At 43.0% G+C, this 12,273-nt stretch overlaps 1 protein-coding gene across 1 annotated transcript in view; it reads right to left on the bottom strand.

Moving 5' to 3' along the window:
• Nucleotides 1–12,273, bottom strand: part of ulk4 (unc-51 like kinase 4) — a 176,672-nt gene that overhangs the window by 99,317 nt on the left and 65,082 nt on the right. The window contains exons 19-21 of the mRNA XM_056286926.1: nt 7,479–7,640; nt 5,746–5,931; nt 4,000–4,127 (exon numbers count right to left, since the gene is read on the bottom strand). Of these exons, the coding sequence (XP_056142901.1) occupies nt 4,000–4,127; nt 5,746–5,931; nt 7,479–7,640 (476 nt within the window). The remainder of the gene's footprint in view (nt 1–3,999; nt 4,128–5,745; nt 5,932–7,478; nt 7,641–12,273) is intronic.

The raw sequence follows: 12,273 nt of genomic DNA on the forward strand, positions 1-12,273 counted from the left end.
CATGCATGATAACAGCCGTACGGAGCTCGCCCTGTGCTGTCAGTAAACAACTGATTCCGTATCACTTGGCTACACATCATTTAGACGTTGCCACAATTTAGTTATCTCGTTCCCAACCCTTATTAACTCGTGGCCATGACTTAATTATCTCATTCCCACGCCTAATAAGACGTGGCCACGAGTTACTGATCCTAACTCATGGCCACGCAATATTTTTCCCACCAATGTCACCAGGGTCTATTTGCTTGGCAACATATTTACAAGTGCGTTTCACCCTTTGCGGTTACTTTAGAATTACACAGTTTCATTCTTTTTTTTCAAGATTATTTTTTGGGATTTTCTGCCTTTTTTGATAGCGATAGTAGAGAGAGAGGCAGGAAGGGCAGGGCAGAGTGAGAGGATGACATGCAGCAAAGGGCCCAGGCCAGATTGGAACCCAGGCCGCTGTGGTAAGGACTCAGCATTATGTGGCACACACTCTAGCAGGTGAGCCACCGGAGCACCCCAACGCGGTTTCTTTTTGCCTAATTTGTGCAGGTTTAGTGGCTGCAAATGTCACGCGATCCTTTTGTGAATTCGCCGGTGTTTTGTCAGTGATTGTTATTTGGGGTGCTTTAACTACGTGCTCCCCCTCATGCCTCTCTGCCGACCAATGGTGCATCTTCAGCGACGCTGTCGGTCACCTGATCCAGCAGCCAAGCACGTCAAACATGATCACTCAGTCACACTAACATGGTCGCTCAGTCAGGGACATTTGCATTTGCAGGGCCGGCCTGCCAGCTGCTTGGGTCAGAAGTGAGATGAATTTTCCATGGTTTGTCTCAACTTGCAAAATAAAACATTTCGATGTTTACATGGGATTCTTTTTCCTAGAATGCAGCAAATGTTTGGTTGATAAAAACAGAGGAAAATCAAAATGTTCAGGAGCCAATAAGAGACATGTGTTGATGCGTTCTTCTATACGAGTACATCTGAATGCGGATTTTGACAGTCGGGATCAGTCTATATCTGTGTGTCTGTCTGCCTGTTTGTCTGTGTCCCCCTGTCTGCCTGAATGTTTGTACGCCTGTTTATTTGTCAGCTGATGGAGCTTTATTCTCCAGGCCTACTACATAAAAGGATAGACAAATGCACCACCTCTTTATCGGTCTCTGTGGGAGACTGTCAAAGTCCTCGCTCACAGCTGACCTACAAATCATTCCTTGTGTATGTGTGTGTGTGTGTGTGTGTGTGTGTGTGTGTGTGTTGAGATTCTTCACCCCTCCCCCCACTCCCAGAGGCAGTCTTGACACTTCCTCAGCGAGCGAGTTTATCTCACGCAGACATTCACGCGTCACTAAGGAGCTAATTAAACACAACATGCTTGGATGAGAAACAGAGTGATGGGGAAAAAAGTGTGTGTGTGTGTGTGATTGCGTCAGGCAGAGTGCTCGCAGGGAGCAAGACAGGCAGGTCAACTCTGACAGCTCTATCTCTCGCTCTCCGTTTTCTGTCAGAGAGTGAGAGATAGAAAAAAAGAGATAGAAAGAAGGAGAGACGGAGCAAAAGAAAGAGTGAGACAGAGGGAAACCTTTTGCACAAACGGTCTTTTCTAAGAAGTTTTCAGGAACTTTTCTGTTTAGAGATCATGAGCGAATGTGAGCACCTGCTTAAAATTCCAGACTGAAAAAGAACAGAAAAATTATGGAGACAAATGTGCAGGGAAGAACGAGAGAATGACGGGCAAAAAGACAGCTATAGACAACCACGCGTCAAGTCAGCTCACTATGCCAGCTTACTACAGTTCAGCTGTGAACTGGTCATACGGTACCAGGGGAGCTGGGCATTGTGTACAGCCGGGTTATGGATCTGATCACTTATGTATAGTATATCCATAGCTGCTGCTTAGCTAGGCAGTGAAGTGAAGTAGTTCAACTACTACTACTACTACTAGCAGTACAACTAGCTGTAACAACTGTAGCCTATAACCATTCAAAAGGATGATTAAATTACCTCGGCGACTCAGAATAATATATTTTGTATTAACAACTGCTATGCAGGTAAGTACTAAGGTCGCAAAGAGTTTAGCTGCCTAATAAACAACATTGCCATAAAAAAAATCTTGCAACACAGTCAGTTGTAAATTCACCAGGCTGTTTTTATGAAGAAAGTCACGGACTGTCATCTATATAGTGGTGTAGCATGCTGTGCTGTTATGATCACAGTAGAATTAGCCATTGGGGATTCCTATGGTGTAGATACATGCACAGTGTATTGGGATGACAAAATATTTATCAGAGCAGCAGTGAACAGCTGCTTACTGCAAAAATCCTCAAGTTTCAACAACAGCTTTTTTCAGAATACCCTTGGCACAATATAGTATATATTTGTGAAGTCATGTCAAAATCCCTTTAACAACAATAGATGCCCCCTCAGTGAAATTATGTCCCAGAAAATCTTAGGGCACAAATCTGGACTCAGTCAAACTGTGCCTACTCTGAACTGATAAAGGTATTGAGTTTAGGCCCAGCCACCATGTAGCTGGTAAGGAGAACGTACTCCAGAGTGCCACGGCTTATTAATATTAGTGGAGTTCCACTTCTAGCCCAGATATCCATTAAAGTTAATTATATGTTCTTACACAGTTCAGCCAAACTGTGAAAATGAGCAACACTCCGGCACAGAGGTTTTAATTAGCCAAGATCCTAACAGGGCTGAAGTGACTTCAAAATGCTGCGCGTTTACAAGGAAGGTTTTGTTGGTCTGACTTCCAGAAAAGTCAGAGTGATAACGATCAAAGTTAAATGAAGGGGCCGCCCATCACGGGGAACCATGTGGCGTTCCTACATTGAAGGAAAGAAGCGGGGTCACACAGAGTTTCTCTGAAATGAACGGCACAAAGTTACAACAGAAAACTTGCATCACAAGGTTTTGTAAGAGACAATCTACTGAGGTCCCTCTCGTCTATCAGATCTGGTTTGTTATCCCAGCCGGTGCTGCTAATGTACTTGTTAGCACTGAGGTCACCGAGAGTGTTACTGTCTATTGGACCGCACCAAGTTACTGCAATACCTAAACATTTTAACATAAGCCTCCTCGGGGTACTGAATTGTAAAGGAACTTCATTGGTCCAACTCTCAGAGCAGCTGGTCAGAGTTGGAGATTACAGAGCACTACAATATATTTGCACTTACAAAAATGTTAAGATCTTTATTAAGATGATTCTTCTGAAAGAACCACGCAAGGTTATGAGTTACATTAGCTTAATCTGTTTCTACAATTCAAAGAGAGCTAGCCAGATAACTAAGCCTCTTGGGAATCCCACAGTAAGGCTAATACTGGAATTGAGATACTCCTCAAATAGCTAGCCGTATGCTGTTGATCAACATTTAAATTTGACATGGGTTTACCTAATTTGTGGACATACCATACGAAGTACACCACAACGGCACCTTTGTAATCATCAAACAAGCAAACAACATCAAGCATTAACAACCCAAACCCCCGTTCACAGTCTGACGCAAGATCAGATGTCTTTTACACATGGCATCCAGCAGCACATCAAGAGAGACCTTTGAAGTTATTGAAAGAGCTCAGCTTTAATTGTCTATCAGTTATTTATCACAGTAAAATGAGTTATACTTAATAAATAAAGAGAAAATCCATTAAACAGAATTTAAAACAGTATAATCTGTTATAAACCCTGGGAATTAGTAAACAGGGGTTATTCAGAGTGTTAGAGGATAATTAGAAACAGGGACGGGGGCTAATATCATGTATTTAAATATTTATGTATTTACTCCAGAATGCATTATGTTCTACATTTTTATTTTTAATCCAATTGTGTATGTTCTGGCGTAGACACCGCAATTACATTAACAGAAATAGTAACGGACTCCCTTACAAATAATACTGACGCTATATCAAACAGTTCTGCACCATAATCAATAATCATGATCACTACCTTCACATTTGGCTTTAGTATGGTACTTGTGTGCGTGTGTGAGTGTTTGTACATACCTGTGTTGACAGCAGTGCATCAGTGTGTGTGTGTTGTCCTGTATTAATAGCATAAGAAGTAATAAAGCTTTGGCTCTGACTACTGTAGATGGACTCTCTAAACAGCATAGCACCTTCAACACCAGATCCTGGAATACACACACACACACACACACACACACACACACACACATCAACCAGCAGACAGACACAAGTATTTACATAAAAGCACATGCATGGAAAGACACACGTACAAAGACATGAACAAACAGACCCTCAGGTAAGAACACCAGGATATGCAAAATGCCTAAGCAACACCAGGATGATTCTTATCACTTAAAAAAATTCTGCATTAAATCGTTAAACTTCACATTTTCCTAATGGTAGTATGGGAAAAAACACACTTTGCACCGATGGGCTGCCTAAGATTTCAATTACCTGAAATTTAAGACAGGCTAAAGTTTTGCATCATAACCACACATAAACACACAGCTGTATACACCAAATACGCACAAGTATGCACGCATGTATGCATGCTCAGACTTGCACGCACACATGTGGAAGCATGGCTGGACTTACATCCACTCCCCCAGCATTATATTAACAACACTAATTGATTTGAAAAATTGTTGACTGGCCAACTTTCATTACCATTATGATTATCACCAGCAGCACACACTTTTGGCTCTGTGAGTGTACGTGTTTATGTATGTGTGTGCGTTTTGTGTCTAAGTGTGTCTGCACAAATGTTAATGACTCTGCTTGGACGCGCGCACGTGTGTGTGTGTGTGTGTGTGTGTGGGGTGACACACCACTTTAATTAAATTCAAAGCAAAGTAGTGTGTGCCTAACAGATAAGCCCCTCCCCATTACCCATAATACTTTGCTCCAATAGATGGCTACAGCATATTCATTCAGCCAATTAGCCCAGATACTGACACACTCCACAAATGTGCGTGTGCACACACATACACATACACATACACATACACAGGCACGCACACACGCGCATGCGCGCGCGCGCGCACACACACACACACACACACACACACACACACACACACACACACACACACACACACACACACACAAACAAGTCTTGGTAAATACACTCATACTGTCTATCTTTGCACCAGGGGAGTTAGGAGAGAAAGAGAAGGAGAAGGAGACAGGGTGAGGGTGAGGGAGAGGGTGAGTGTGAGTGTGAATGTATATCAGTGTATAATTAGCGCAGAGTTGAAGTACTAAGTTTGTTTACTGGTGTTAAATTGGAAATGCTCAATGCAAATAAATTCAGTTCAGAGTCAATTACTGACGCCAAACCACACAGAGCCTCCAAGTTAAAAACCTTCAAATCAATTTCAGCCTCTCTGCTGTATTAAGATTAGCACTTCGCATATACACTAGATGAGCTGTCTTTCTCAAAATTAAACAAGTCATTCCTGACAAAATGGCCCATCTACAGTGGAGCATTAGTTCATCAACAGCGGGGGGGGGGGGGGGAGAGAGAGAGAGAGAGAGAGAGAGAGAGAGAGAGAGAGAGAGAGAGAGAGAGAGAGAGAGAGAGAGAGAGAGCGTGCAGATGATTCAAATTGAAGCCTGTTCTATGTTGTCTGGTTGTTTTTGTTGTGTTATCTTATAGAATCCTCTACCCAGTGGCGTAGTGCAAATCCCACCTCACCAGTTAAGTGACTGCATTGCTGTACTGATGACAACCTCACTGTCGTGTGTGTGTGTGTGCCTCTGTTTGTGTGCACATGCTCTCACCCTGTCCTGTGCCATGCGATGTGTGTGAGAGCGGGTGCTGAGTAGCGCAGTGCCCATGACAGTGAGGAGGTGTTGCTGGACTCTGACCCCTGCTCCACTCACGCAAGCCAAGATGGCTGCCGGGCCACACCTATCAATCACTGGCAGGAACACTCCAGGGACAGCCCGGGTTAATCTGGACAGAGACTATAAACAAATGGATTAATAGAGAGAGAACACAGAGAGAAAGAGAGAGATTGTTTATTGATTAAGTGGTCAAAATACAAGGTCCTCTACACTGAATGTTGCCTTTAGAGTCTTGTATCCTGACAAAAGGCTGCTATTCCTATCAAACACAAAACACCACATATCTAATGAAGTGACAAATGAGGATGGTGTAGATTCACAAGGCTCAAAACAAATGTTGGTGTCTCATCTAAAATAGAAAAAAGTAGAAATAGATATGTGCATATGCAATCTGTTTAGGTGCATGTGGCATATAGCTTACTATGAAGTATTACAACTAACCGATTCTTAAAGCTGGGGTAGGCAACTTCAGAGAAAGCAGCAAGAGTAAACTAGATTTTGAAAGTATCCAGCCGAAAAAAATCCCAGCCCCTCCCTTCAGGACTCCCCCAAAACACGTGAACACATACTGCCTAGCTACTGCTGGAGGAGGAGTCAGTCCACAAGAGAGCGTTGGGGAGAGGGGCGCAATGCATTGTTTACGTCACTAACCGTATCCAACTACCTCATGTGTCATTCACAGGTAAGAAAGGCTCACTAGCTTTTGCCTTGCCTAACCTTGTGGAAGACCCGTCATGCACCATGAGTGCACAGGCACGGCGTGTGCAGGTAAGCAGGTAGGTATGTAGCTAGGCAGGTAGGTCATCATGCGGTCCACATGAAATGATTGGATGGGCTTATTACAGGCCTGTGACAGCCCCAGATTTTATTTTATTTTATTTTTTTGGTCAGAGCATTTAATTTATTGATTACTGTCGGGATGTAAAGCCAATTTCAACAAATATAACAAAATATGATTCTACAATAAATTGCCTACCCTAGCGTTAAGTGTATGTTAGCACTATATAAATTGACAGCAGATTAGACCAAATACATAAAAGTGGATATTGCTAACTTGCTGTGACATGCAAAAAAAGATGAGTTGGGTTTTTTTTTGTCAGCGAGCTACAATTACAAAGTTGAGACAGGATTCTAAGTGTGTTTGCCCATCTGGCCCCACCTCGCCATGTGGATCTGTGCTCACATATTTTAAACTGGTCTGAACCTCCCTGAGCCCCGAGAAAAAAGTTTTCCAGCAGACTTTGCTTTCTGTTCATGACTATGCAGAAGGGCCAGAAATAGATATCTATGGACAAAACCTGACTCTCCAAGATGTAGCTATGACTGGATGACGGGAATAGTTTTCCCTTTTGAAAGAAACAGATGGTATTCCTAATCCCCTTATATGACGAGAAAAGCAGGTAGCATATATTTGTGAATGGCTCCTCGGGCGGCAATGTGTGTGCATGTGTATGTGATCACACGTAAATCACGGTGTGTGTTTTAGTTAGTGTGCGTTACTTCTGAAAGGTTGTGGTGTGTAACCTTTCAAAGATTTGGAGGTTTGTGTGTGTGTGTGTGTGTGTGTGTGTGTGTGTGTGTGCGTGCGTGCGTGCGTGCGTGCGTGCGTGTGTGTGTGTGTGTGTGTGTGTGTGTGTGTGTGTGTGTGTGTGTGTGTGTGTCCATACAGAGATGGCGGTGATTCTGACAGCCTCTGCAGTGGAGTGAGTGAACCGATACCACAAGGCGGGGCCTATCTCCATGGAGACCAGGTAGTGGGAAGAACCAGTGACAGTGGTGGAGATGTTCTCAATGGCTTTGGCAGCCATGTGCTGGACTACTGCATCATCCTATGAGGCAGACACACACACACACACACACACACACACACACACACACACACACACACACACACACACACAAAGAGGCACAGAAGGAAACACACATCCAAACAGTTATAATTACAAAAAGATACTGGGAGTTCCAATGTTAATACAAATGGCAGCCACAGACAGTCAGCAGTCAGATGGTGTGAACATACACCAGTGTGACTCTTCATCACCAGACTCTTGAACATCTGCCACCACTTCATTTCTAACAATTCAAACCATTTTAAAAAGGTCCATCCAGTCTTATCCCCCATCCACCGAAAGAAAAATGTCTATTCCTTCAATGTACGAACTAGTCTTTATGTGAACCGAAGCATCCAACCAAGAACATTGAGCACAGGTCTAAAACCCAGAACATTGAGCACAAAATCTCCAATGCTCCCTACTGGTTTAAAATTCCATTCCATTCCACTTTCCAAAGCACTTATCCTACTCTCAGGGTCGCAGGGATGCTGCAGCCTATCCCAGCAGTCATTGGGCGGCAGGTGGGGAGACACCCTGGACAGGCCGCCAGGCCATCACAGGGCCGACACATATATACATACATACATACATACATACATACACACACACACAAACACACACACACACACACTCACACCTAGGGACAGTTTAGTACAGCCGATTCACCTGACCTACATGTCTTTGGACTGTGGGAGGAAACCGGAGCACCCGGAGGAAACCTACGCAGACACAGGGAGAACATGCAATCTCCACACAAAGGATGACCCAGGACGACCCCCAAGGTTGGACTACCCTGGGGCTCGAACCCAGGACCTTCTTGCTGTGAGGCGACCATGCTAACCACTGCGCCACCGTGCTGCCCCTGGTTTAATATATTAAATAGAAATGACTGACCCACTTGTTTGCACTACTAAAGGTGGGTCATCTTCACAGGTGCACTGGAAAAGTTAAGTGTCCAAACAATCAACTAATGACAGATTAGCCAGCCAACACTGCATCACTGTACACAACACATGGTTTGCATAGGTCAGACATAGCATGTATCTTTCTATGAGCACATCTTATACTAGATAGAGCTGTATCTGAATCTGTAGCTGTGTTCATATGAGTTAATATATGAGATAGAGAGAGTGAAAAACAGACAGACAGAGAGAGAGGTAGAGAGAGATAAGCGCTGTTGCCCTTAACGTTTTCTGTCATTTCCATGTAAAATGTAACGCAGGGTGACCACCAGTGTTCGAGTTGCTCTCTTTTCACGGTGAACCTCCAAACTTTAAACTCGATTATTGAAAAATTGAGTCTCCATACAATGAAAGGCAGAGCCGAACAAAGCCAGCACAATCACAAACCGCTAGCCCAACATCACTACCAGAAAGGGAAAGCGAGAAAGACTTGCAATGTCTGTATGTGGCTGCATTGTGTGTGTGTGTGTGTGTGTGTGTGTGTGTGTGTGTGTGTGTGTGTGTGGCCATGTAAAAACCTACCTGTGTGTGCACAGGCACAAGTGAGTGTGTACTGAGTGTGTACTGTATGAGTGTGCATTTGATGTGGCGAGTAGATGTTTGCCTTTAGAGAATGAGGCCAAGCTAATGAAATCTCTGAAGTTGAGGAAATTAGTTTTTCCAGGGAAGTCATTGTGAGGTGAGACAGGGAGTTGAACAGAAGTGATTGACTCTGTCAGGTTATTACTGTGGTTTCACCGCCTTTCATCTCCGAGATGCTTCTTTCCCTAGACGGCAAGACACCACTGAGTTTATTAACCAAACATGACATTAGCCGTGCTCTGTTCCCCAATATCTATGGCCCAGCAATCATAACTGATGGGTAAATTTACTGTGCCCGCCCGGGGATTATCATTACGCCGTTTTGAATAGTGAATTCTGTAGCGGTCAATGAAATTATGATGCTACTAAGGTGTTACATATTTAATATCATACTCTATTGATGTGAGATGTGTTGACACACAAACACACACACAGGGTTGGAAATCAAGCTCACCCACTCATCCGAGGTGAGCTGCATAGAAGATGGGTTTGTTCTGAAAAACACGTCCACAAGAGATTTTATATGGCTGTCTACACAAAACCAATCAGCCAATCAAACAGAATCAGTCAGCCGATAGGTACTGTTCGGGGGGAGGGGGAACTGGGGGGAATAGCGTGATCCTCCCACGTGCTACGCCCCCTGGCAAAACTCCTCACTGTCAGGTGAAAAGAAGTGGCTGGCAACTCCACATGTATCGGAGGAGGCATGTGGTAGTCTGCAGCCCTCCCCGGATCGGCAGAGGGGGTGGAGCAGCAACCGGGATGGTTCGGAGAGTGGGGTGATTGGCCAGGTACAATTGGGGAGAAAAGGGGGGGGTTAAATTTCCAGCAAGTGGGTTGAATGGGAAAACACCTTCTGGGAACCAGAACTTTTCCATTCTATAAGGTTTTGCAAATATCTTGCCACTAACTCGGTCAAAGAATCCCCCATCAAAAAATGATGCGGCGAGAGAGATGAGTGTCTGTGGAGAGCTGCAAGACTTATAAGGATGGCTATCCACAGACCATTTAACTATGTATGTGGTGTTCAGCCTTTTTATCGACAATTTTTTGGCATTTAAATTTAAATACTGCATTGCAAATTTTGGGCAAGTAATAATTTATCTGGGATAGTAATTTTTCTTTTAAAATAACTAGCTTGGTTGGCTAGTGTCTAAAATTCTCACAATCCACCCAACTATTTGTGAAGTCTAAAGAATGAAAGAAAATTTAATTTAGTTTATAAAACATGCTTCTCATACCCAGAATGAGTTGAGCCACAGCTAGGCTGTAGGAATAGTTTGGGCTCAACCTCATAACATGATTCACCACCGATTATTCAGACGGACCCCAACATAGTTTGTTCTGGTGCCAACACTGAACAAAGGTTAGTTAACACCTTACAGTGAAACATCTCATCAATGAGTTTCACCGTCACGAAACCCCCCCCCCCCCAGTATAAAGACTTATGGCCTGATTTGTGTCTGCCCATCAGACAAATGAATTTTGATTATTCCATGACTGAGAAGAAGTGTTCATTGGTTGGAAATTTAGTGACAGAAATTGAATTAATTTCATTGCAATTGATAGATTTTTAAAAGGATTAGCCAATCACAGCACTTTTTATTTAAAGATGAATCCATGTCATCACTTAATGAAGGATGAGCCAATCATTCAAAAGCAGTTGGATAGCTAAGGTGCACAAAAGTTAATTTAAGCATAACATTTTGAATTTTTAATGATCCATCCATCCATTATCCAAGCCGTTTATCCAAAGTCGGGTAGCGGGATTTTGGAGCCTATCCCAGCAGTTATTGGGTGGCAGGCGGGGAGACACCCTGGACAGGCCACCAGTCCATCACAGGGCCGACACATTAACACCCAGGGACAATTTAGTATGGCTGATTCACCTGACCTATATGTCTTTGGAAGGAAACCGGAGGACCCAGAGGAAACCCATGCAGACACAAGGAGAACACGCAAACTCCACACAGAGGATGACTCCCAAGGTTGGGAGTCATCCAGGACCTTCTTGCAGTGCGCCGACTGCGCTAACCACTGCGCCACCGTGCTGTGCCCATGAAAGGTCGATTTTTATAAATTTGGTAAGGAATGTCAACATTAACACCATCACTGATGTGTTTCATCACCGTACAGTCATATCATTCAATTTACAGCTCAACAAACACATTGAAGTGTTTAGTCCCTCTACAAATGGTAGTTAGTCTGGCTCCTCTCAGTTCATTTTCGATTTCCAAAGGACATTATCAATGAGCACAAACCAAAATGCCTCTGGATGCAGTTGGATAGATCTACAACCAATCAGAGCAACGAAATGTGCGACATAGCGCTTAAATTTTAACCAAATTTTGTCGGAAGTATGGCAAACACATCTCGCTTATCAACAAAAGTTTTAAGTGCAGTTATTTGTTATTCTTTTAGAGAAAATATACCGTCCAGTTAGTTTAATACTGTCATGATAGTGGATTCAACAGACCATTTCACATCAGCAGCAGCCAACGGTGCTCCTCTGTACATCAGCATTATTATTATTTTTATTTTTTTTTACCAAAGGCTACAAATGGAGTGTAACAAGTTGGCAATTCTGTCTTATATCACACAAGTGAGATATTTGTGTAGAAAAGTGGGCACGTTTGTATCAGAGAGTTTGCTGACTTGTGATGGTGGATGATTACTACATAAAATGTGACTTTTCTTTTAAAATCTAATGTAACACACAACACAGCCGTGACCGGTATGTTAATGTAGTTATATGTAGTATGTGCTAAATAAACATAAACGTATTGTTTTAAATTAAAATGTGGTGTAGAATGTTATCATGTAATATTGGATTATTTAGCATGCATCAAGACATTATCATGCAATACAGCATACTTCACTTAGATTTGTTCCAGGATCATGACACTATTTTTTTCTAACTGAAAAACTCAGCTATTCGGCCATACAGGACCTCAAATCACACCTGATTAATTGTATAAACACCAGACTAATCTAATATCGGACATCACGTTGTCTATTCAACAACATGGGATTATAAAGAACTACAATGTAATGAATCCTACAACACCCCTCCGGGAGCAGGTGAA

Source organism: Lampris incognitus, chromosome 9 (genome assembly GCF_029633865.1).
Source record: "Lampris incognitus isolate fLamInc1 chromosome 9, fLamInc1.hap2, whole genome shotgun sequence".
In the NCBI taxonomy this organism is placed as follows: Eukaryota; Metazoa; Chordata; class Actinopteri; order Lampriformes; family Lampridae; genus Lampris; species Lampris incognitus.